Below are 27,608 nucleotides of genomic sequence, written 5' to 3'. Positions count from 1 at the left end.
TCTCCGGACAAGAAGGCTCTCTCAGTTCTGGCCGGTCGATCAAGCTACTTCCACCTCCTCTACTGCGACAGCGGCGTTTCTACGTGTCTTCGGACACCGTATTTAAATACTCCTTATGTCCTCCTGAGAGGTTTCGACCTCGACGAGGACTGGAATGAGTCGGAGGACGGTATCGGCTCTCTCCTGTCAGGTGTCGATCAGCCCCACCCAGACGACGTTCACAGTGGCGGCAGACCCTTACCTACAGTGAGAGTTCGTAACCCTCCTCGGGGAAAAACGTTTTCTCCTAACGATACGTTTTCCCAGACTCTGAGAGGCCATCGCCGCAAGGCGATGGCTGCTCCTACTCTTCTCCAACTGCTAGTTCCACTGGGAAGGCGAGCGAGTATCCAATTCCTCCCCCATTCCCTCTCTCCTTACGGCTACGAGGGAAAGGGGAAGGATCCTACAGAGATTTCTCTGTAGGATCCCACGTTGGGGACTGCGCTACCAGGGGGGACCTTCGGGTCCTACCTGACGTAAGCCCCCCGGCGTCGTTGAGGAGGGATCCTGCCCCATTCTCGATTTCTACGGGAATCGAGAGGACCACCAGCCGATATCGTTTGACGAATTCGGTGGGGGTTTCGCAGACTGCTTAGAATTCTACGGAATTTCTAGCGCATTCAGAGTGTTTAGAGTTTCTTACGATCTCCAAACACTTAGGCGAGACCACGGTCCAAAGTGAGCGAGACGAGAATCCCCGATATGTTACACGATAATCGGGAACCTCGCCTATGACTCGCAATTCCTTGGAATTTCTAGCATTAGGAAGAAGACTGCTGCTGAAAGAAGACTATCTCACAGTAGGCGACCAACCTGGAATAGAGAAGAACGGACGGGAATATCCAGTTTGGCTGGAACTATCGTCTTAGTATTCTGTTCACCATTGAAGCTTTCCTTCGAGGAAGACTTCTCCTTCACTCTCTTTAATAGAGAACGAAGGTGGTCGATCTCCAATCCTTATTTTGTTTTCTTGAAGGAAAGAATTTAGGATGGAGATCGTTGTTCAGAATCCTACAAATATACTACGTATATTAACCTCGCGACATGATTCTGCTAAGCAGTTGAATGGTCCGAGGTGGTAGGCGCATATCCTGGTTATTCTACGGATTGCGACTTAGACGAAAAGTATTCTAATTGAACTGCAAACCCGGGTTGCCTGCAACCTCCCAGGAGTTTCCAGTTTCAATTTATATACTTATGGTGTTGTCACAACAACACCATTTTAGCTTTTATATTTACCGAAATTCGTTTCGCTTGAATATAATTGCTCGAGCATATCTTTTTATGCTCGGTGGTTCTAGCCGAACGCATTCCTTCGTGGAAAGGATTACTTGGCAACTCAGGATGACGAGTCAGCGACAGCTACTGCGTATTGAACTTGCCCGAGGCATTTCAGTATCAGCTGCCGCTTTGAGATAGACGGTTGTTTATGTCTTTCTCACCTGCTTTGATTGAATAACAACCGTATCTCTGCCCAACAATCACGGACTTAAGTCTCTGATTAACGGGGATTCTCGCATACATGAATGACCATCTACTGCTGAGAAACGCTAGTATTCATCGTCTTCGGTATTGCGAGAATTTTAAACAGAGATATCTATTCGACTCTCATCTTTCTGTTTACCGCACGGTAACAGAATTCTGTAATAGTCTCTTGCTGCATCGTATCCCCGATAATGCGAATGATTTTTGCGGAATCTGAGTTTGTCCTCAAAATATCTTGTATTCGGAGGTGTACAATTGTTCATTGTTCACCCCGGATTAGCAGATGTATTGAAAGACATCGCCTACTCCCACACCTGCCAGCTCTACTTCCAAACGTTCAGCCCATGAGAAGCAGTTCTTCAAGCGGCTCTCCCCTGTGTTTCATTACTGAAGAACGCCCCGCTTTCATTGCACAACGGACAGCAATGAAATGGCGGTTAGCGTTTTCAGTCATTTGTAAGCACAGGTTTAGAATCTTGAGATTCCTTCTCTCGATTCAACTGGAAGACGTAGGTTGCATTCATTGCCTACCTTCGTCTTCAACGTCACATAGTGTTGTTTCTCCTTAAGCTGAGATTCAACGTCTATGAGATTTTCTTGCCATCAGGGACCTCGGTCTTTTGAAGGCAATTGACTTTCGCCTTTTGAGCTTATGCATTAAGAGAATCATCGCCGCGCCGTCCGGCATCGGTGACTAACAAATATTTTATTTGTTTGGTCTCTCAGCATAACTCTTTAAAGGGCGAAGGGTCACGTGACTTACCCGGATGCTTGGACAACTTGCCTCTACTGATTCCGAACCAGTCAGTCGGCAGCTGTCAGAGCGTCCGAGTCAGTTACGAACTATGCTGTGGACTTAGTTCGGTTGTTCCAGAGCAATCATTACTTCGTCTTAATAGCTTGTCAGTATGAGTACTGTACATAACCAAAGTCGAGAAGAGGGATAGGTCATACGACTATTCCCTTCTTTTCGTCTTAGGTAACTGCATGACTTCTCTTGAGAAGTCAAGCACAAAGGGATGGGGATTTGTGACGCTCGATTTCGTACCGATCTTCGTAGCGAAGACTCAGAACCCTTCGGTAACTGACGATTGGTTCGAGTCCTTCACAATACCCTCCCTAATGGACGTCACCGCCTCCGATACGAAGGCTATGCTGCTTTGTCCTGTGAAGGTGCGACGGAGCTGTCTGAAGAAACTCGACACCCGGGATGAGTGTGGACGCCTCTTCCATCATTCTCTCGCGTTCCGCAAGAACTTCTCCGTGGCACAGGTAATGAAGGCAGGCGCCTGGTCCAACCGGACCGCATGCACCTCCTTCTACCTTCAGGATATTGCCCACAGTTCCTTGGATCTTTTTCCTGGGAACCGTGGTGGTTGCTCAACACGTTGTGTAGTTAACCCAGACCCTCGCAGGCTGAACAGCATCGAGTCCTGGTGTGACCGTAAGAATGGATGAGGAATGAGAGTGTGACTGGCTCCTCTTCCCATCTTTTTCTTCCCTCTACCTTTGGGTAGAGGGACACGGTCGTCACCCTGCTGGGTAAGGACGAGATGCAGGTGAGCTACTCAATAGAGCACCATCCTATCCCTTTCAGTAGGGATAGGAGTAAATATCCACCACTTCCTCCAACAAGGGGGAGGAAGTGGATGCCAAATTGAGACAAACCCATCATTTTATGATTGTCTCTTGCAAACAGGAACAAGTTCTTGCTTGCTGGTACGAAGAGATACGCTTGCCTCTCTCTTAGTACTTGGCCCAGAGGTCTGACCATTGATCCTGCGGTGCACACCCCGATCAATCGGACAGAGGTTTGGATCCCTCCCTTGCTCTTACGACCAGGGAGGCACTCAGGGTTGGACGAACACCAGTCTGTTCACCAAAAAGACTCAGATTCCTCCCACCAAGAAGTGAGTCTTCCTATTGTTAAAGGACCGAGTTTGTGTATTACGTATCGGAACAAATGACAATTTGTCGAAAATTGCATTTTTCCTAACTATACAAACCTGAGGTCCTTTACATATAGTCCCACCTCATGCCACCCCTCACTCTGCAACTTTTTGCATGGGCCTAAAGCAAAAGTGATTCTTCACCTCTCGGGCGCGCGGGCGCGCGCACGATCGGACAAGCAGTTAACTACCGTTCTCCCCTTGTTCGAAGCTTACGACCGTCCCAGCTGCCGCTAGTTACCTTCCTATTGTTAAAGGACCTCAGGTTTGTATAGTTAGGAAAAATGCAATTTTCGACAAATTGTCATATTCGTGGGTGTTTTGGAAGTGATCTTTTACGCATACTTTTCTTCCAGTTGGAGTATTTAGAAGATTTGTTTCGTATAACTCAAATCTGCACGGCAAAACCAACTTTTAGTGCCAAAATTGACACTTACTCTCACAATCCAGGCTAAATACGGTGATACCTCAGACTTCGAACTTAATCCATTCCAGAAAGCTGTTTGAAGTACGATTTTTTTTTCAAAATATGAAACAAATATCCCCATAAGAAATAAAGGGAATCAGGATAATTCGTTCCAGCCAACCCAGCAAGTCCCCCTTTTCACATTTCTGTGTACATTTTACAAACTGTTTGGTGAAAATGGTGCCCAGCCGGCTGGGGGATGGAGGGAGGAGAGACGGGAACCCTTTGAGGAAACTGAATTGGTTGCAGTTTGCAAAGGTTGATAACAAAATCAATATTATTCCCTTATTAGGTACAAGGATAATCAAAGGAATCAATAGTGTGTGTCCGATTGTGTGTCTGAGATAGAGAGAGAGAGAGAGAGTAATTAGTGTGTTTACACTTGGATCTTAAGTGCACGAAAGAGATTAATTATGCCACAGTACATCAACTTACTGTTGGCAAACGACAGACTTAAAACACACTTGAGAATTTTGCAAACAATTAAGATAAGAATGCATGAAAAGGAAAGAGATAAAATAACTTTTCACAAGGAAGCCGTTTAAACAAGCAATCGAAGGCATGAAGAAGCTGAAAGCAGCGCCAGTTTGTTTATTACAGAGCTGAGTAGCTTTAATGGCAGTAAAAAAATCATAAAAAGCAATTGTCGCTAAATAAGTATTTTATCGTAACAAAAATAAAAGTGATTTGGGCAGATCGAGTGTAAGTGAAAGAAAAGGGCAAATAATCATCCCAACCCAGCTGATAAGTCAGTGGGAAGCAGAGCCCTTCTTTCCTCTCCTCTCCTCTCCTCTCTCCTCTCTGTTGTCTCATTCAGCACACCAAACACTTGATTCAAAGCAATCTTCTTTATATAGATATATGTAATATCATATATAATATATTATATATATATATGATATATATTATATATTATATATATATATAGGATATATATATATATATATATATATATATATATAGAATTATTATACAGTGGGCCCCCTGTATTCGCGTTCTCCGGATTTGCTGACTCTCACATTCGCGGATTTCTCTCAGGAACGTTTCCCCGCATTTTTCGTGGAAAATTCACGCATTCGCGGTATTTTTCTATGAGAAATATCCACAAAATTCCTGTTTTTTTTATCAATTTTCATCATAAAATGCACTTTTTGTGATGAAACTATTAAACAAAAAAACCAAGTATGAATATTTTTAGTGGTTTTTCTTGAGTTTTAACCAACAAAATAGGCTGTTTTTAGCGTTTTTATAGGGGTTCCAAACATTCGCGGGTTCTAACTATTCACGGGGGGGTCTGGTACGCATCCCCCGCGAATACGGGGGACCACTGTATTGCATTTGATTAATTTCATGTTTTATCATCATGTTAAATTTATTATAAAATAACTTAATTTTTTTATGTGAATTGTTACTGCTTTTACGTACATATAGTAAAGATTTTACTGTCTCTTCTTTCCTCAAGAATACCATGACGCAAGATAACCTAAATTCATTCATTCATTATTCCTCAAAAATATAAACGCCCCCTCCCTCTACCTCAAGTTGTGTCACCGCAATGACGAATGATTTTGTTAATTGTTTATGCTAAATTTTATTGTGAAAAGCTTTGTTCTTTCATTTACTATTTTGTTAATATTGTTCAACTAGACTGTCTCACTCAGCACACCAAACACTGGCTTAATTAAGACTTTTTTTTTTTTTTTTTTTTTTTTTTTTTTTTATTGCATTTGCTAGTTTTCATATTTTATCATTACGTTAAATTTATTGGGAAATTCCCTTTTTTATGTGAATTGTTATGGCTTTTACATACATACAGTAATATTTTAACTCTCTTTTCGCCTATCCTTAATACATCAACTCTCCCATGTTCAGTCTCAAGTCAGCTGGGCGTGACGTCACCGCAGTTACGTACGATTTTATACATCTTTTATGTTAAATTTTATATTGAAAGCTAAATTTTATATTAAATTCTTAATACTTTTATTTATTTTGTCGAATATGGCTATCATTAAACTATATATTGTAAATGACCAAAAATTTTAATACAGTTTAACTTGTAAGACCCAGTATGCTGTCGAATACAGGTGTAAACTAGATTATCAATCAGTTTGAAGTACGAGCATTTGTTCGACAAATGATACAAAATGTTCTCGAAATTTTCATTTGAAAAATGGAAATTTCAACATAAGAAGCCTTCAACAAACGAAGTACCACTATATATTTTGCAAACCCGTAAACCTGGCTAAATTTAAGTTTGACAAATTTAAAGGAACAAAAGCCTTTCAATGGAAAGAGGAAGATATGCATATGCACATGGTATAATAAAAAAAAAAGATAAAATAAAGTTTTCTGTACATTCCAAGGGAAGTTGAAAGTGAATATGATTCCAACCCTGTGCAGGGCTTTTCCAAACGACAGTCATAAAAATATGCTAATTTCACCAAGTTATAAGTGTTTTTTATTTCATTTTTAAATTTTATTTTGTGAAATTATAATTACAGTTGATAAGAACTAAAATTGGTAACAAATTTTGAGTATCTTTATTGTAAAATGTTTATGAGATGTCGTTGGATGGGAATTTTGAACGTCATTTCCCCATGGCATCTCAAGGCAAAGTGCTGTCTTTCTCTCCTGTGGTGACGAGCTATTATAGTTGGGGTCAGAGTTGCCAGGAGTCATTTATGGCTCATAGGAATGATTTGAGCACTTTTTCCGCAAAATTTGTTCGTACTGTTACCAGAAATCCATCCCAAAGCTATAAGTAAACATGCATGTATGTTACCCATCCACAAGGGGTTAAAACATATATCAGCAACTACCATCTAGCATTGAGTTTCAACTAGAAGACTCCTAACTCATATTTCCATAAGTGTTTTGTAGCCAAATAAGTTTTAGAATTTGTATATTCTTGCTTATGCCATAAAAAACCAAAGTTTACAGTGAAGTTTTTTATTTGTTGCTTTATTCTTTTTTCAGGAGCTTTATGAGCTCCTTAATTCTAGGAGAGAAGAATCCTCAAACCAGATTTGCATCACATCTGACTGCATAGTTGTGTGAAAATCCCCATAAAAACTTGTAATAACAAATCCTACACATGAAATTGTTTTACTTCAGACCATTAGTTCAGCAAAATAGGAAAGTAAACCTCCTACCCCTTCAGTTGTTGGATTTCAGCAGTCCCTTCCTTTTATACAGAAACAGTTTTTAGGCATAGGTGCTGACATTCCATTAAGTTCATCAGGGTCCATAAGATAGATATTTTTTTTTATGTATCATCTTGCAGTGTAACCTAATTACTCCATAGACATTGTATACAGATTTGCCTCTTGTTTATTTTTTACTCATTCTCCTGTCTAGCTTCTTTTACCATGTCTTACTGCGGATTGTGACTGTCATGTATGATACAATCCTTTCAGACCAACCCTGTAAGTGTGGAAAATGTGACTTGATAAATTTCATAATCATCTCAATCCCCTTGCCCTATGCTGTTTCATATTCAGCATGCATGAACTAGGAGGAGATAGATTATACCTAGGTGGCTCCTGAGGGTGTATGTGTGAACAATTACCCTCTCTTTCTATTTTAGAGGAAAGATGTTGTGTCTGAGGACATTCAAAACTGTTTTTTGGCACATCATGATTTTTGGGTTTGTATTAGAAATTGTTTTTTATTTAATCTCAAAACTTAGTTGATTTTTTGTAAGTGTAGTTATGATTATTTATCCTCAATTTTCTATCATTTAGCAATAAATGGAAAAAAGTAAATTGTAACAGGTTTATTAACCCTCTTACGCCGATTGGACGTATTAAACGTCGAGTCAAAATGTCTCCCGTATGCCGATTGGACGTATCATACGTCGGCTCAAAAAAGTTTTTTTAAAAATTCGCGGAAAAATACTTATAGGCCTACCAGCCGAAAACTTTTGAATCACGCGCCTTGGGGGATGCTGGGAGTTCACGGATCAAGGCGTTGTTTTGTTTACAATCGCTACGCAGGTGCGCAAGCGCGAATTTCTTTCTTATCGCACTAAAAAGTATCAGTGACACATCTCAAAAATTATTTTGTCACTTTGACATAATTTTTGCACCATTTTAAATTATCCTTTACATGAAGTATTATATATGAAAATGTGCGCAATTCCATGTAAAATACAACAGAAAAATACTCATGATTGTAGCTTTTATCAGTTTTGAAATATTTTCATATAAATAACGATAAGTGCAAAAATTTCAACCTTCGGTCAACTTTGACTCTACCGAAAAGGTCAAAAAACGCAATCGTAAGCTAATATTCTTATATTATAGTAATATTCAATCATTTGCCTTCATTTTGCAACAAATTGGACGTCTCTAGCACAATATTTCGATTTATGGTGAATTTATGAAAAACTTTTTCCTTACGTTCGTGCGATAACTCTTCCAATAAATTTTTTCGTGCGATTGTCCTAATGTTTGCACCCTTTTAAATTAGCCGTTACATAAAGTTTTATATATGGAAATGTGCGCAATTTCATGCACAATACAACAAAAAACAACCCATGGTTGTAGCTTTTATCAGTTTCGAAATATTTTCATATAAATAACGTTAAGTGCAAAAATTTCAACTTTCGGTCAACTTTGACTCTACCGAAATGGTCGAAAAACGCAATTGTAAGCTAAAACTCTTATATTCTAGTAATATTCAATCATTTACCTTCATTTTGCAACGACTTGGAAGTCTCTAGCACAATATTTCGATTTATGGTGAATTTATGAAAAAAAAAAAAAAAAATTTCCTTACGTCCGCGCGGTAACTCTTCCGAAAAAATCAGAATTTTTTTTGTGCGATTGTCGAAATGTTTGCACCATTTAAAATTAGCTGTTACATAAAGTTTTATATATGAAAATGTGCGCAATTTCATGTAGAATACAACTAAAAATGATTGAAGGTTGTAGCTTTTCTCTTTTTTCGAAATATTTGCATATAAATCACGATAAATAGAAAAAAAAATCACGTTTCGGTCAAATTTGACTCTACCGAAATAGTTGAAAAACGCAATTGTAAGCTAAAACTCTTACGGCCTAGTAATATTCTGTTATTTTTCTTCATTTTGAAACAAATTTGAAGTCTCTAGAACAATATTGTGATTTATGGTGAAATTTTGAAAAATATATTTACCTTCACTCCGCTTGCCGATTCGCGGCCGCAAGTCTCCGAAATATGTACATCGCATTCTCCTAATATTTGCTCCTTTTCATATTAGCCGTTTTATAGAGTTTCATATATCAAAATGTGCGCAAATTCATGAAGAATACAATAAAAAATAAGAAGGTTGTAGCGTTTTCCATCTCCGAAATATGTGCATATAAAAAATATATATATAAAAATTTCGACATTCGGTCAAATTTAACTCGTCCGAAATCTGCAATTCTAATCTAAAACTCTTACAGTATCGTAATATTAAATAATTTGTCTTAATTTTGAAACAAATTGGAAGTTTGTAGAACAATATTTAGAATTACGGTGAATTTTTAAAAATAACATTTTTTTACGTCCGCGCGTTACGAATTCGTACATCATTTTGTGATAATATTTTTCCGGTGTTGCTTTTATTGTTTTACTGTGTATTATATATCAAAATGATTGCAATTTAGTGTACAATACAACGAAAAAAACGTAACTCGTTAGCTTTGACCGTTTTTTGCACAGCGTGATTTGAATACAATTATCTATGAATGTTTTTTTTTTGCTACCATATCTCGCATTATTTACATATGATAATGATAATATTTTTCATTTCTGATGATTGCATACTAAACTTCAGGCAATGACAAAAAAATGAGCCAAAAATGAACTCTTAATCTTTAAAACTAAGCGCGCTGTGATTTTTTGAAAAAATTATTTTTTCCGCTTCTGCGCTCACTCCAAACCGGCGCCGGCATACAGGAGAGGTTTTGATTTTTAGGGCTTCGGCATAAGAGGGTTGATGCAGCATTAGTATATTCATTGCCAAAAGTGCTCATGTCTTCATTTCAGTAGAGGGTTCATCATTACTCTTCATTTTGCTTCTGTTATTGAGTTTTCTTTTACATTTTGCATTTTTACTCCTTTTTAGGTTGTCACAGGCTGCACTTATCCAGGTGGATATGATCTCATAATTGGTACATCAGACAAAGGAGTGGATGCAAAGAAGGCAGAGTATTCCGAGTTCTCTCGTGCATTAATTGTGTTTGGAGGTAAGGTTTTTGGCGTTGGGTTTTGTTAGTAATTGCAGTACAATAACTTCTCACATCTAATGTTTGATGCAGTCCTCAGCTGAGGAGCTTATATATTATCTGTGCAATGTAAATTTTCTTAATGACTTGATAAATATAAGGGTTAGAAGTCCTCCAGAACCACAATTCCTCATCTTTAGACTATTAGGATGGTACTGAACTTGTACTCATCAATACTGTTTATCCAAAACAGTATGGAGTTTATGCTGCTGGTTCCAGATGGTTCCAAATCAGTTGTACATTTGCTGCCGTATCACCTGTTAAAAGCAATTCTCTTTACCAAATAGAACATCTGTTTTCACAGAAGAACTATGTGCAATACATTGAGCACTGATGATTATTAAAAATAGCTACAACAGAAATTTGTAATTTTCTGTGACTATTAAGTGTTTTTGTTCTTAAAATTTTCCTGTGCAACAAATGAAATTTTTAATCCATTAATTATATGAAGTTAGTGTAAAGGTTGAAATATATTGGATTTCTTGCCATTTGGAAATAAAGGAAAGCGAAGTAAGTAGCTGATTAAGCAATCACAACTGCAACTACTGTGACCAAATCAAAATTAATGTTTATTGACAGTCTAAAATCTTTAAAACTCATCAACTTTAAATAAAAGTTTGTGCATATGATAATAAATAAGATAAACAAAACTGGTAAAGCTCAAATCCTTCATATGATTATTGTGATTATCCAAACTTCAGCCAAAAGGCAATGTGAAATTATGGAAACAAATCAGTCACAGAAAATACCCAGAATTGTAATTTGTTTCAGTATACGTATACATTCATTAATTTTTTATTTTATAAAACTGCAGTTTATTAGATAAAATTCTAAGTTCATTATAAAATACCAAACCTTTCAGGACAGCTTTATAAGAGTATGGTGGTCTTGTTAAATTACCTAATAATAGTAATAACTTTTTTGCAATTATTTTAATTATTTTCAAGATATGTACTATATACCCACTTACAAAACTAATTGAAACGGCATAGGAAAAAAGAAAATATTTTGGATAGGTAAGGAAAAAAGAAAATATTTTGGATAGGTAAGTGGGTGAGGAAAGTTGGAAAATATGTAAAATGTGCAAAGAGAATAGAAGATGAAAACTGAGAAGTTAAATTTGAAAAAGATTTTGGAATTACTGAGGCAGTATTTTGAATTAAAAAAAAAAAGTGTAGGCAAGATAAGTTTATGGTTATTGGAAAGAAAGCAAAAGAAAAAGTAGCTGGGAAAAAGACCATGTGGATGCTATGAGAAGTATAGTGAACTCAGTGCTGTCACTGAATGTAACAAGGTGTAAGAAAGATGCTCTGGATTTGACTGCACCTTTGGTCAAGAATATGTCCTCATTTGCAACTACAAAAGGTTTTGGACTGTGACCATGTCAGCAGTATCTGGGTTTGTAGTTCTTCCTTCTACTGATCCTGGACTCATTTGGAAGGTATCCCTCATCTTGTGAACTCATCTCCTGCTGTGCCTCCATTTATGGCTACTATTCTTCTAAATCTGCTAGTAGAGAGTTCAGCATCAAGTCTTTGTGGTGGAATCTTTGCCCCAGTCTTTCTGCTCTCCTGGACATTTCAGTAAATAAATCTCCTCCATGTACTGTCCATCTTGACAAAGGTCATGGTACTATTTAGATTGATTGTTTCTCCATTCAATGGTCCTCTGGATCTCATTGCCCCACTTCCAGCTTTCTTCTAGGTTTCTATACTGAAGAGTTATGCTGTTGTTCTGTTGTTTCTTCAGATGTTCCTTCGAGTGATATTTCTCTGCATGGATATCATCAATTTCTGTTCACCCTGTTACTCCATCTCATCCACTGATGAGTGTGTCATCTTCCCAGTCCTCTGCCCAGACCTGAACTCTTGGAAACCTGCCCACATGCCTGGTACTCCTTGGACTGCCAAGGCTAGATTCAGCCTCTCTGATGACACCATTTTTTTAGTGGAAGACTTTGATGAGGAAACTACAAAGAATTTAGCCACGCTCCAACATGTCACTGCCTTAGTAGAGATCCTCAACTGACCCTGTGATATCCTTAAGATGGATTGCCTTCTTAGCCTCTGATTTTAGCTTCCTTTCTGTGCCAGATCAGTTCAAAGCTGCTTACTCAAGCCCAGTTGGATTTTTTCATCAAGGAGGCTCTCTCCTTTACTTATGGTACTCAGGAGATGGACACTGGAGTGGTTTTGAATGGATAGAGTGGGTTCTTACGGGTACCACCAGTCTCTTAGCTGACAGATAGCTTTCAGTGGAAGGTGTAGTTAGGACTGACTGTCTCAACCTTCCCTAAGGACATGCTTTTGGTCTTTGCATTTGGTACGGTTATTCCCTGCTAGTTGAATACCAAAAAAGAGGGATGCAGCGTTTAAGGGCATTTTTATTGTATACAATGATGTAATAATATACAAGATTTTTTTTTTTTTTTTATTAATAATGAAATGCATAGTCCCTCAGAAAAGAACTGGAACATATTTTTCTTCTAAAGTCATTTTTTCAGTATCTTACAAAGAAAGTAAAGATTTACATTAAAGTGTTGTCATTATACATACATACAATGCTACAAAAATCATATGGAAAAAATTGTTTGGATTTTCAACATTATGAAATATTCACTTAACATCAAAGAGAATCTCCAGTCTGCAGGAAAAAGAAGATTGAGCTCAAGCGGTTTGAGGTCTCAAAATTTCTCGTGAGTGTTCAAAGTTCAGAAGGGTCAATCAATGCTATATGAGAAAGTTTTCAGAAATTTACCATTTATTACTTAATGCTTCAGGGAAAAAACTATGCTTTTCTGGTAAAATATGATTTTGTACAAACCTATATATCAGAAATAGTCTTATATTGTATGAAATGCACCAACTTGAGATTTGAAAATAAGCAATACAACTGCACTTATGTCAGCTGATTCTATTGCACTGCAAGGCATCACTTCATATTCTCTTCAATCCTCTGTCTGAGGGGCGAGGAGGGAAGGGAAGAGGGAGCTGAAAGTTATGATTATTGGGTTAGTATAAGAATGTTTTATTGTTAAAACATTGGTTGTTATGGAAAAAATCATTAATCAAAGAGAGCGTGCATCACAGGTTAGGAGGGAGGATGAAGCAGATGAGCTTTTAGAGAGAAGGGTAGATGTAAGCTGATTCCAGGAAAGGAACAAATGAGAAGAAGTCTGGAAGGATTCAGTTTGATTGAGTTACAATGTAATGACTCATGAGATACAGAAGACTGGCCAGGAGCACTGAATCAGTTGAGACAGGGTTAGACTGGTAAGCAGGAATGGTAACATTCATGGAAGAAGTTGGGAGCAGGGGACAGTCAAATAAACATAAACAAGTAAAGTACTCTGAAGTAGCAGAGTATGTGAGAGCACTCAAGAGTATGGAGTCATAAAGAACTTGGGCAGTCAAATATGCAAGAACTTGAGATCAAGTTGGTACACAAAGTGGCTTGTGTATGAGGATGAAACAGAAACAGAAGGGCCCACACTCATGGAGGCATGAACTTAAGAATGAAGACTGACTCAAGCTGTGAGACCTAAGGAGGAGTGGGTGAAGCAGAAAGTCACAAGGCATCCATCAGCTCTTCATGGAGGATTCAACTGTGTAATGTAATTGGCCTTTAAGTGCATATATAACAAATGTCTTGCTTAGATAGGAAATTATCACCAGCAGAATAAAGGCGGACTGTAGGAACAGCAAACGATGAGACTGGCAGGCCCCTCAAAGGCAGTCATCTGTGGCAGAGGAAGTTCCTCTGGTGGGTAGAACTTAGCATTGAAGAACTAGAAAAGGCCTATGCTCCCAATGCTGGTGACTGGGGAGAGGCATGGTGAAGGAGGAAACTTCATCTGGAGACTCCTTTGCCACCAACGTGTGTTGCTGTTTGGCTTGTTCACATCGCATCTTTGTCGATCTGAGGGAAGCCTGTGAAGTCATGGCTAACTTCCTTTCACAAATTCTTCCAGCAGTATTCACTGTGAATGTTTCTGATTTCAGTTCATCCATTTCTCCTTTATGATTTCCAGCTACCCATGTTTTCAGTGTCATCATCAATAGCAACTCAAATCGTCTTGAATTCTTACCGAGTGTGAAACCTTGACATGTGATACCCTTAGTCAAGTGACTAAATTAGTGCTATTGACCGAGAATGACTGGGAAATGTTTGAACTTTAAAAGCAACCTCTCCTTTTAGAAGTACATTTTCACTCTGGGGATGGAGATTATTTATCACAAGGCAAACAATACTAAGCTAAAGCTTGGCATTGTACTAGATGCAGTAACAGAGTTAGCCTTTCCTTCCATACTATAAGGCCTAGTGCCATTTTCATTTTCGCACTTGTGATAGTTTTTTTTTCTATTAAACATCTTTGTCCAAAACCGTTCAGGATCATCACAATTAAAAACTTGGTAAGGTTGGTAATCTACCTTCCTCAATAATTTTTTGTAACTCTATAGATTGGATTTTGGCATCAGCTTCCTTAGTGGCATATTATACCTAGTTAGAACCTATGTAACCATCTTCCGCTTCCTTTGAATGGCTAGGTGTAACCTGATTCATGCCTTCTCCATAAGTCTCTTGCTGTCATTGGTCATTCATTGGGGTATATCGTCCACACAGATACTTTTCTACCCTCATTAAACCCTTGTTATTCACAGTTGATGTCACTTTTCTAACTTTTGATACAACAGCCAAGGTACATAATTTACCTTATTTTGTAGCCCTTCATGATTGACACTCTTGCCAAACATTCTGGCAGCTTCCACATACAATGTATTTTGTATTTCACCTCTATGAGCAACCTGTTTCTACTGAGAAGCATTTCATTTTTTCTCTGGCTTAGAAGCACTTCCTAGTTTCGCAAGCAAGGGCTGTGCAGTATAAAATACACTGATAGACAACAGCAGCAAATACAGCAAGATTGTAAGGGGCTATGGGGAAACTGGAAAAAATCAGTATTGAAACAAAGGAAACGAACTCAAATATGTGTTTACTTAATTTTTGGGTGATTGAAACTTTTGAAGTGCTTTGTATACTGCTGGAATTTCCATTTTATAGGTACTTTTGGGTGATAAACAGTGGAGGAGAGAAATACAGTACATAATAGGTTTGGAACCAGAGAATTCTGTTGTATCTTTATTCATGCCTATGTGATAAGCACACAACCTAGAAATATCTGTTGATATTAGCCAACATGAAAGTAAACCCATTAAATGCTTTATTTAATCCTGTGCTTTGGGTTATGGTTTAAAGTTTTAGCATACCATTTTGCTTATATATGGAGCTGACTTTGTGCAAGAAAAATCTAGAATCTGAATATGTATTTAAGATAAGAAAACATCCAAGAATTTAGAAGTTTTCTTTAGTTCACAACAGTGAAATATTTGTTATCTGAGGTCAGTAAGATGTATTGACTGTGAATCACTTGTAAAAATGTTTATGAACTATTTTATAAAATAAATCTTATCGTTGGTACAAAAATAATGTTCTAGTGTTACTGTAAATTTGGGACATGAGAGAGTGGAAAATTTGGGTATTTTTTTTGTACTGTATATAGTATACTACGTAATATGAATGAAGGTGATGTGAACATCAATTGTTTATTAGATTATGATAAGTTATTGTTACTAACATTCCGAAAAAACAATTAATTTACAGGTGTTGAAGGATTAGAGGCATCAATAGCGGCCGATTCCCAGTTGCGAGGGTCAGAACCATCAGACCTCTTTCATTTTTACATTAACACTTGCTCCCATCAACAAGTTCGGACTATTCGAACAGAAGAAGCTGTGCTGATATCACTGTGTGTTCTACATGATAAGTTGTCTGAAAAAGGGATTAATCGGTAACTTATTGTATTTTTTAACTGAAGAAATATTTTAGTACATATACAGAATTCTTGTTTCCTTCTTTAAATAGCCTTTTACATTAAAATTGTGTTGTTGGTAATGCAAATGATGCCTTCATAATTGTGCTTCTTGTTTGATTAACTTGAGGTGAGTGCCAGAAATTATTCTCTTGAAGTTTGGTAACCTATATGCTTTTAATTATAAATGGTCTTTAATAAGCTGGTAGTATTAGTATGCAAAGCTGTTCATTCAATCTTGAAGTAAATGGTGGTAGTGGTTACTGGAGTGAGGGTGTTGCTATATTGGTAGGGGAGGAGCTATAAACTTGCATCCAACAAACCATTCTAATATAAGTAAAGCCCATTTTGTTTGGCTTTTAGGCAGGAACATAGTGGGAAATGATAATATATTTTTGATAGCATAGCTGTTGTTCTTTCTCAACAGAATTATACTCTTGTGGTCCTAGAGGGGCTCCATAAGATAGACCAACTAATATCAAAGAATTCTCTTTCCGTATAGTGCACGTTGATATTGATAGTAGAATATAGCTATAGACTTTGGACAAGAAGGCTCTTTCCCTTGTCTACAGCAACCACCACAGTTCCATTCCTCTTGTCAATCTTAAGATAATGACATTGTGTCAACCACATATCTGCACAAGACCTGGTCTCCATTATTCTTTTGGTCTGTGAAATATGAGGATGCACCTAGAATGGGTGCAGTATAAGTGTTCAGAGATCATAGTGGTCGGTCGTCAAAGAAGAACCAAACCATGAAGCAAGCCAATTACATAGGTTTAGAGCTCCAACTGGTAGCAACAATAAGGCCAGTACAGGCTACTGGTGGTAAATACCTTATTAACCCTATAACGCCGAAGGGGTACAATAAAAATCGTCTCCCGTATGCCGAGGGGGTCTCGGAGTGAGTGCCGAAGCGGAAAAAATATTTTTTTCAAAAAATCACAGTGCGCTTAGTTTTCAAGATTAAGAGTTCATTTTTGCCTCCTTTTTTTGTCATTGCATGAAGTTTAGTATGCAACCATCAGAAATGAAAAAAAATATAATTATCATATATAAATACAGTGGTACCTCGAGATACGAAATTAATCCGTTCCGAGACGGCCTTCGTATCAAGAGTTTTTCGTATCTTGGAACACATTTTACATGTAAAATGGCTAATCCGTTCCAAGCTCTCCAAAAACACCCCAGTAAATTATATTTCCAGGCCTAAAACACATGTTCTAAGGTTACGACGGAAGAAATATGACTCCAAAAAGGCAAAATACTGTACATACTTGAGTAATATTCAACTGCATATAATGTTCAACCCCATTTTTACTGCATATATTAGGACTTTGGCATATGTCCCTTAGCAATAAGCCTAGCCTATGTTAGCGGTTGCTACTGTAGCCTAGTCTATGATTCTGACATCTAAACCTAAGAGCTAAAAGCTTAGAATATGCCAATAAAATGTATAAATAATCAGTATGTACTCATTTCAAATAATTATTAATTAATCATTAACTATAATACACAAACAAACAAAAAACAAACCTTCCAATCGATTGTTTACATTCAGCTCTTACCCGTCTTACGAGTATGGAACGAGCACCAAGCAATCATTTTTCCTAGCACACAGTAAGCCATAAATTGTCATTAGTATCTCTCTTCAACTAATGAAACCACCAAACAGTATAATAACAATTAATTTCTATTCTTTATTCTATCTTTACCTAACGGAGATATCGAGTTACTGACAGCTATAATGAAACATACGTAATACGTATACGTAACGTAATAATAAAACAGAAGAAGAATTCTAAAAAATGCGTATTTGTTGGCAGTCTGATTTATTTTATATTTTATGATATCTAATTCACATTTTTTTTATTAAATGTATTGCATGTACTCATTTCAAATAATTATTAAATAACCATTAACTATAATAAACAAACAAAAAAAAAGCTTCCAAACGTCTGTTTACATCCAGCACTTACGAGTATCGAACGATCGCCAAGCAATCACTTTTACACAGTAAGCCATAAATTTTCATTATCTCTCTTCAACTACTGAAACTACCAAACAGTATAATAACCATTCATTTCTATTCTTTATTCTATCTTTACCTAATGTTTTTTTTTTATTAAATGTATTGCATGAATACTAAGTTTTTCAATTTACAGCAACCTTTTACCAATAGAATACTTAAAGCACAAGGGGTAGATGCTGACCAATAGGAGCAGGACCTTATGGGGTGACTAGCATCAGGAACCAATGGGAGAGCGGGAGGATGGTGGCGAGTTTACTCAGTGGGCGGCGCGGGAGTTTTAAAATTGTTTTCGGTGGTCCGGGCGAATCTCGGGACTTTATAGCAACAACCTTTCGTATCTTGAAAACTTTTCGTATGTAGAGCAGTAAAATTTTTCGTATTGGATTTTGTAACTTGTATTTTTCGTAAGTTGAGCCTTTCGTATCTCGAGGTACTACTGTAATGCAATATATGATAGCACGAGAACAAAATTTCATATATAATTGTACTATTCAAATCGCGCTGTGAGCAAAACGGTTAAAGCTAACGAGTTAATTTTTTTCGTTGTATTGAACACTAAATTGCGATCATTTTGGTATATAACACATTGTAAAACGATCAAAGCAACACAGAGAAAATATTATCACAAAATGATGCATGAATTCGTAACGCGGACATAAATTTTTTTTTTTTCTTCAAAAATTCACCATAAATCTAAATATTGTTCTAGAGACTTCCAATTTGTTTCAAAATGAAGATAAATGATTGAATATTACTATACTGTGAGAGTTTTAGCTTACAATTGCAGTTTTTGACCATTTTGGACGAGTTAAAGTTGACCAAAAGTCAATTTTTTTTATATTTGTTTTAAATGCAAATATTTTGAAAATGAAAAAAGCTACAACCTTCAATTATTTTTTGTTGTATTCTACATGAAATTGCGCACATTTTTATATATAAAACTCTATGAAATGGAGCAAATATTACGAGAATGCGACGCACACATTTCTGAGATTTGCGGTGGAGAATCCGCGTGCGCAGAGGGAAGGAAATTTTTTTTTTTTTTAAATTCACCATATATCTAAATATTGTGCTAGAGACTTTAAAATTGTTTCAAAATGAAGATAAATGACTGAATATTACTAGACTGTAAGAGTTTTAGCTTACAATTGCGTTTTTCGACCATTTCGGTAGGGTGAAAGTTGACCGAACGTGGTTTTTCTTCTATTTATCGTGATTTATATGCCAATATTTCGAAAATGAGAAAAGCTACAACCTTAAATTGTTTGTTGTTGTATTCTACATGAAATTGCACACATTTTCATATATAAAATTTTATATAACAGTTAATTTAAAATGGTGCAAACATTACGACAATCGGACAAAAAAATTTCTGAATTTTTCTGGAAGAGTTACCGTGCGGATGTAAGGAAAATGCTTTTTTTTTTTTCATAAATTCACCATAAATTGAAATATTGTGCTAGAGACTTCCAATTTGTTGCAAAATGAAGGTAAATGATTGAATATTACTAGAATATAAGAGTTTTAGCTTACAATTGCGTTTTTCGACCATTTCGGTAGAGTCAAAGTTGACCGAAGGTTGAAATTTTGGCACTTATCGTTATTTATATAAAAATATTTCAAAACTGATAAAAGCTACAACCATGGGTGGTTTTTAGTTGTATTGTGCATGAAATTGCGCACATTTCCACATATAAAACTTTATGTAATGGCTAATTTAAAATGGTGCAAACATTACGACAATCACATGAAAAAAATTATTTTTTTTTTCGGAGGAGTTACCACGCAGACGTAAGGAAAAAGTTTTTTTCATAAATTCACCATAAATCAAAATATTGTGCTAGAGACTTCCAATTTGTTGCAAAATGAAGGTAAATGATTGAATATTACTAGAATATAAGAGTTTTAGCTTACAATTGCGTTTTTGACCATTTCGGTAGTCAAATTTGACTGAAGGTTGAAATTTTGGCACTTATCGTTATTTATATGAAAATATTTCAAAACTGATAAAAGCTACAATCATGAGTAATTTTTTTTTATTCTACATGAAATTGCGCACATTTTCATATATAATACTCCATGTAACGGCTGATTTAAAATGGTGCAAAAATTATGTCAGTGACGAAATAAAATCTGAGATGTGTCACTGATACTTTTTAGTGCAATAAGAAAGAAATTCACGCTTGTGCGCCTGCGTAACGATTGTAAACAAAACAACGCCTTAATCCGTGAGCTCCCAGCATCCCCCAAGGAGTGTGATTTAAAAGTTTTTGCCTGGTAGGCCTGCAAGTATTTTTCCGCGAATTTAAAAAAAAAAAATTTTTTTATCAACGTACCACATGTCCAATCGGCACCGGACAGACAATTTATGTCTACGTTTAATACATCCAATTGGCGTTAAAGGGTTAATGAAAGGAAAACCATGAGTGAACCTGCCATGTAAAATTTCAGAGGATGGGAGCACTTCCTAATACCGAATGGCGATTAGTCCCTCCTTCAGTAGACAGAAACTGCCAAAGGAGACTTATCCTACTTACGAATATAGCATTGTAAGCCATAGAAAAGACCTTGTATCAGGTCACTGTAAAAGGAAGTTTTACATATATATTTAGATAAGACCCAATATGCCCAACCTTGTTCTTTCACTTTTAAACTAATCATGCGAAGGCAAATTTTGAGAATTTTGTGGGAACTGGGAAACGAGAGCTAATGGCAGAAAAGCCGTCTGTGACTGTCTTGGTGTCTGATAATCCTACTAAGGAATGAAACACACTTGTCCTTCCTTTTGACAGGAAAAGCTCCCTCAGTACATGGTTACTCAATAGTTTGAGACCTTAACGAGAAAAATCTCGGAGGGGACAGCCTTATTCAAGTTTCATGCTAGGCTCCACCTCCTCAGTATCATAACCTTTACTAGTATGCTGGAAGTTTCTGTTAAAAGGCTTCCAGAACCCTCTAGAACAATGTTTGCCTCTGTAGCCAAAACGTTTATATGGACCCAATAGAGAGTACTCTATGATTTTGTCAAGTGTTGCATAAAGACTTGAATGGAAAAATTGGCAGGCTCTAAAAAGTCACTTCCCAATGCAACCTCATTACATTCTATCCCCTTCTGTAAAGACCTTTTTGAGGAGTCTGTTGTGGCTCAACTCTGGAATGAGCCTGGTGACAGAACTGTACAAAATATGGTTTTGTAAAAAGGTATTTCAGGGAACAAAAAATCCTGAGGCTTCCCCTTTTTCCCCAAACCAAAGAAGGTTTGTTATGATTCAACTCCATATAAGTCTCCAGTCACCCCTAAAGGATTATCTCTCCAAAACAGAAGGGACAATAGCAGTAAGAAAATCCCTTTTGAAGGGTCCAAAAACACCTACGGGAAAAAGGAAAAGCGACTCCTGAAATGCCTATTAAAGGAAAGGGAAAAGATGGAGCCCAATAAGAATGATATGGTCAGGAGTCATCTTCTACAGCATCACATGCAATGGAATTCCTCCCCTTGGGGACACAGTATTGTCCTAAGTGGGCTAGGGTGGAAATGATCACATCCCCCCCCTCCCCCCATCAAAAAAGGTTTTCCAAGAACCAAACCCCTGTTTGGAAGATTATGTGCAAAAGGCCTGTGCAAAAAGCCAGTTTAAAAGGAGATATAGATGTATATATGCCACCAAGCATGTCTCACATGTACAAATGTGACTATACTGTGGTATAATAAATCCTGACCCCATAGGCGCTATGGCAGAAAACCAAGGGTCTTCTTGAAGTGGTGCGTATACAAAGATGTCGCTGAGAAAGGTGACACAATACTGCAAAGAAACCTAGCATACTTAGATAAGTCGCTGTAAAACATCCTGTTAGTTTCATGTTCTTTGTTGCCACAGAATAAAGAATGTGTTTAAAACTTGTGGCTCAACTTTGGACCAAAATTTGGGGATTGAAACTTGAGAGTTTAAGCCATTTCGTAACCTGTCAATTTCTGTGGTAAGCTCCTTTGAGGACAACAGTGGCTGTGCTATTAAAAAAAAAAACAACAGGTTTTGATGTAGGAAAACCCTATTTTTGGTAGCCCCAGTGTCCTCAAACCCACCCACTTTCCCTGATGGAAAGGCATGGGATTTGGTGAATAATTATCCTGCATAGACCTAAAAGAGAATACTAATGAAGACTTGGTCTTGCACAGATACATAGTTGACATAAGATGTACTGTGCCACATCTTGCAGGTTGACAATAGGAGGTAGTCACTGTAGATGGGAAAGAGCTCTCTTGACTTGAGTTCTATATTCTATCAGTATCAAAATGCACTGTACTGGCCGAGAACGACTTAAAGAGAATTCTTTTATATCAGCTGATCTATCTTATGGAGCCCCTTCAAGACCATAAGAGTAATCCCTTTTAGGACTCATTATGCTACCAGGTTTTTCTTATGTCAAAACCTTTTTTATGGATGTTGAGAAATGTCTCAAGCACAAAAAGGTATTTATATTTTACATATGTATGTGATATATTAGGGGAGGTTTATATTAGTTAATTGTTTATAACTTATAACAAACAGGCTAGTAAGCTATTTATACTGGTTTTTCCCGATGTTAACCTTACCTCTTCGTGGGATCGGTACTTTCAGTAAACAGCCAATGACAAGATAAGGCTTCAACCGACTTTTGTACTTTCAGTAAACAGCCAATGACGAAACAAGGCTTCAACCGATTTTTTACAAATCAAGATTCCATAACAGACTTGTAAAAATAGGACAAGCAATACTTGTACAACTTTGAATACAAGAGGGAGAGCTTTTCTGTCATGCATGAGACAGTACCCAGAGTTCCCTCTTTGTCCTGCAGTCATCAAAAGGAAATAAAGCAGGAGAGTGTTATGAAAGATGGCTAAGGTTGTAGTCATCCTTCCTGACATATGCTTTGTACTTTCTGTTTAGGGGCTGAAGATGAAAAGAAAATTGGTCGTCTTAACTTTCTTATTTGATATTGCATCCTTTGACTTTTTAGTGGATATAACAATGCCATATTATATTTCCTTGTCAGCACACACAAGGAAAGATGGCAGTAGGTCCTAGTAGTAGTCTGTTTTGAGAGGATTTGCATGCTGAGTGTGGTCTCATGACAAACCCTGTAACTACCCAAAGATGCTCTAAAAATTGATGGTTAAGAATAATGATCAAGCAACTGGAGAACTTACCTTAAGCAGGGTGGCTGGCCAAACATTCAAAGGTCAAATGTATCCATAACTATTATTTCTGATGTGCCTGAAATCCTCTTAGAGATGGCCAAGAGAGAAAAATAATGAAACTATTTGCATTACTCTCAAGTATGCCAAGGATTTGCCACCATACATCAGATGCCAGAGAATAGCTAAGTTCCCTGAGGTCTGGAATCTGTTCATTTTAAGGGATGGTTAAGGATGGTTCTTGGCTGTAGCAAAGTAGAACAGAGACTGACCTGTAGTACCAAAGTAGGGTCACACATTGTCCACTTTAAAACTGCTTTTCATTATTATTATAAGCCAAGGCCAAGTGACAAACATACATAGTTGGAAAAGCAGAATGCTACAAGATCAAAGGCTCCAATAGGGAAGGCAGTCCAGTACAAAAATGGAAATTGACAATTTAAGAATGAATCATGAATGCAAATGAAAAAGAAAAACAAAAGATAAATCAACAAATAAGATAAAAGAAAAAAATTAACTATGAAGTGAGACATATTCAGTTTGCTCGACAAAAACATATTTACACCTAAGGCATTTTGCTGGCATCTGTAAGTTGGATCTTCAGACTAATAAAAAATCTCATCCAGAACATCAAGATTTGTAAGACATCCTAAGTGAGACCTCATCTTGCTGCAGTGTCTTTTGAGGAATCAAAGGAAACCTTTCAGACAAGTTTAAGCAAAGGAAGAAATATATAAGAACCAAGAGAAAAGCATGCCTGAGCTGTGAATCGTGAAGGAAAGTCAAAACTTGAGAGTAGGGAAGGCTGTGGTTTTTACTGAAACACACTCAGCATGCTTTTCTTCCATTTTTTCTTACTATTTCAACAGCCTAAGGTATTACCCGAGAGGAGTCAGCCACAGTAATTAAAGCCACGAATTCTCCTGTAAATTATGCAAAATATAAGTTGAAAAATGGATGTTTATCTCCTCAAATTCTTAAATTACATTATCTGGACATAAAATTAAACAGAGGAGGCTTAAATCCATAATGTTTGGTAGTTCTTGATCAGTTTCACAAGGCCCTTTAGCAGAGTCCTTAAAACTAGGAAATGCTTCAAAACTACTCGCATCATATTATTGTTGTTATTATTATGAGGTGGTTTAACCAGACCAGAGTCAAAAAAAGACTATGAAAGGGGTGGCCAAAATATCCACTTTGTAGGATGAAAGTAATCTATTATTCTAAGCTAGCTTTGACTAGGGTATTTGTTACAGCAGAAATTTTTTGTACCACATTTCAGAATGGTAAGATCTGTGAAAATCAAATTAGAGAGTAACTGTAAAATTATTTAATACTTTAGGGTAAAGAATGTGAGGAAATTTATTTGCAAACTAAGCATTGCATACCACACAATTTAAAATTAATTTCTGACCCCACCCCAACTTCACGAAAGAACGAAAATATTCTGATATCAAGTGGTTCTCTCACTGGTAAATCAGCAGAGAATTATATTATCAATACAGCCTATTATTAAAGATTCAATTGTAAAAGAACTGACACATAAATATGTCTGGCATTCCTCTAATAGGACGGACTCCTTTCTTGCAATACAGCATTGCAGTACTGAGAGACTATTGAGCATTTGACTTTCAAAACTACAGGTACGTAATTGATGGTTGGTTATAATTTTGTACATGAATATACATACTATTGCCTGAAAAAAAATATATATGTTAATTTATGATAATGCATTACTAACACAACAATACACTTTTAATTACAATGGTAACATCACAAAATAAGTTTAACCAGGGTGGTAGTTGTACATGTCCAGTGCAAATCATTTTATGAGGATATTTGCACAGCCTGTAGATACACATTCCTTACATTAGGGGCCTCACCTGAAAGTGAGAGAAGAATCATTTATGTACAATTATATTTTCAAAATTACATTGAGTCAGTTATTTTGCCTACCTAAAAATTCAGAATTATCTTGAACTAAAGATATGAACCTGAAATTTCTGTAAATTATTATTTTTTTTTTTTTCAAATAATGTTTTGTTAATAATACAATGTTTTTCTTGACTACCAACTTGGAAACTGAACAGCACAAGGATCAGATAAAGGAAATTATTGTTTTAATAATGAAAGAGAAAAGCAAATGTATGACAGAGTTGGCTGTGAAATGTTAGGTGAGGGTTAAGTTTGTTACCCAGTTTGCTAGATCTGCTGTTTTCCATATCTCCTGGTATGTCCACTGCTAATTAAGTTGAAAGATATTTTTTAAATCTTGCTTATTGGATAATTCACCATAAGGATTCTTTTTGAAGATATACTTTACTCTTCATTGCACAAACTTCTATTCTTCTGTAACTTTTACGCAGAAGAAAATTTTCTTGGATAATCACAAAATCAAAGGTGAAATTAAAATAAGATTAACAAAAATCTGGTTTTGAAACTATGACCTTTTGGTTAAACATCCCTTGAGTTAATATCAATGAAAAAAATAATGTTTCTCTGTGTGAATTTAGCAAAACATCTACAAACTGAACAGTAAATATACTGAATGAGGAAGACATGATGTCCATTCTTTTCAAATTTTAGAAACAAACATGCCTTTCAAATGATATACAAAATGGGACATGATATAAACCACATTTACTTTGCTGTTGGAGAAAGCAGGCATTAAATAGCAACTTAATCTAGCATGTACTATAGTACGTAGATTCACATCACCCGTGCATCTGATGTCTAGGCCAGTCCCTTACGATGCTCCTAGTTGGCTGTTGGTGAGCCAATCACAGAGTTGGAAACTTTCAGTCTCTTGAAAGAGTTCATATAGGCATGATGTATGTTCCACCTCTCCTGAGGGATACGTCTTTCAAAAGCATCTCTCAGGAGAGGTGGAACATACATACATCCTGCCTATGTGAACTCTCTCGGGAGACTGAGAGTTTCCAGCCCTGTGATTGGCTTATCAACAGCCAATCAGGAGCGTTGTAAGGTTATTATTATTATTAATAGGTGTTAGTTTTTCCAGACCTCTGAGTCTCAAGTAGACTCTTCTCGGGCTGGTTCTCAGGGATCAATCCTGAGAAGAAGAAGAAGAAAAAAAAAAAAAAAAAAAATTAGACTTTATTTGAGAAACCCGTCTTATTTAAAAAATTTATGATTTTATTAATTGAAAAATCCCTGCTTTCCGCAAGAATATTTATCATTTCCGAACTCCGTAGATAAATAGATCTTTGCTGGGTCCAATTTGGGCACTCAACAAGCAAATGCTGTACTGTCATGGGTGTTTGACATCTGTTACATTTCACTGGGTCAGCATGTGGTGTTGACATCAAGTGACCATGTGAGAATCTTGTGTGTCCTATACGTAGCCTTGCTAGGATCACCTCTTTTGCTCTTTCCTCCTGTGAGGATGTCCTCCATGCATAGACTTCAGTTTTTATATTTTTAAGTTATTTGTTGTTGGCACCGAGGCCCATTCTTCTTTCCAATCCTGGTAAATTAATGTTTTAACTGATTTTACCCAGTCTGACACTGGGGGCATATGAAATTGTTGGAGGGATAGTGCAGCAGAGTCTGCATTTTCATTTCCTTTTTATTCCACGTGTGCTGGGATCCAACATATTTCCATTGATATTCCTGATTGGAGGAGTTGATGAATTTTTATTTGAATTTCCTGTACTATTTGGTTTCCTGGTTTATACTGTCTTATTGCATCTATAGCGCTACGTGAGTCACTGAAAATAACAGAGACACTTGCTTTTGCCTCAGATATCATATCTAGAGCCATCTGTATGGCTGTGACTTCAGCAGTAAATACTGATGATATTGAAGGTAGGCTTTTTTTACTTAACATATTTTTCGAATATGCAGATGCTCCTACTCCAACATTATTTTTGGAGCCGTCTGTATATATCATAAATTTGTCGCCTTTTCTTCTAATGTGCTCCAAAGCATGTTGGCGGTACATTTCCGTACTTGTCATTTGTTTTTTGAGTAGGTAAGACAGGGAGGTACATATCTTTACTCTATTTAAAATCCATGGTGGTGGCAATTCCATTGGTGGGTGAAAAATTGGATTCATATTATGTATGTTCATTATGTATCTAGCTCTTTTTGGGAAAGAGCTAGTACTATTAACTGCTGTTACTTGATTACAGTTTTGGAAGCAGTAAGTTGCAGGAGACGATCCTGCTTGCATTGAAAGACCTCTTTGTATTGTTATTAAATTACGGTGATGTTTTAAGGGCAAAACACCTGCCTCCACCAAAAGTGAGTTTGTTGGGGACGATCGGAAAGCTCCTGTGCATAATCGCACGCCTTCATGGTGCACTGCATCGA

The 27,608-nt window shown here is 36.8% G+C and overlaps 2 protein-coding genes across 3 annotated transcripts in view; one reads left to right on the top strand and one right to left on the bottom strand.

The window, feature by feature from the left end:
• The window catches only part of LOC135198461 (putative methyltransferase C9orf114), an 81,894-nt gene extending 65,793 nt beyond the window's left edge, over window positions 1–16,101 (top strand). The window contains exons 4-5 of the mRNA XM_064226028.1: window positions 10,037–10,157; window positions 15,858–16,101. Of these exons, the coding sequence (XP_064082098.1) occupies window positions 10,037–10,157; window positions 15,858–16,048 (312 nt within the window). The 3' untranslated portion in view covers window positions 16,049–16,101. The remainder of the gene's footprint in view (window positions 1–10,036; window positions 10,158–15,857) is intronic.
• Window positions 16,102–19,658: 3,557 nt separating this feature from the next.
• Window positions 19,659–27,608, bottom strand: part of LOC135198460 (neuronal PAS domain-containing protein 2-like) — a 438,864-nt gene continuing 430,914 nt past the window's right edge. For both annotated transcript variants that reach the window (XM_064226026.1, XM_064226027.1), the window contains one exon: window positions 19,659–25,156. The gene's annotated coding sequence lies outside the window, so the exon portion shown is untranslated. The remainder of the gene's footprint in view (window positions 25,157–27,608) is intronic.

Source organism: Macrobrachium nipponense, chromosome 22 (assembly GCF_015104395.2).
Source record: "Macrobrachium nipponense isolate FS-2020 chromosome 22, ASM1510439v2, whole genome shotgun sequence".
Classification (NCBI taxonomy): Eukaryota; Metazoa; Arthropoda; class Malacostraca; order Decapoda; family Palaemonidae; genus Macrobrachium; species Macrobrachium nipponense.
The sequence above is the reverse complement of the archived record's forward strand: the minus strand, read 5'-3'. Positions and strand labels throughout refer to the sequence as shown.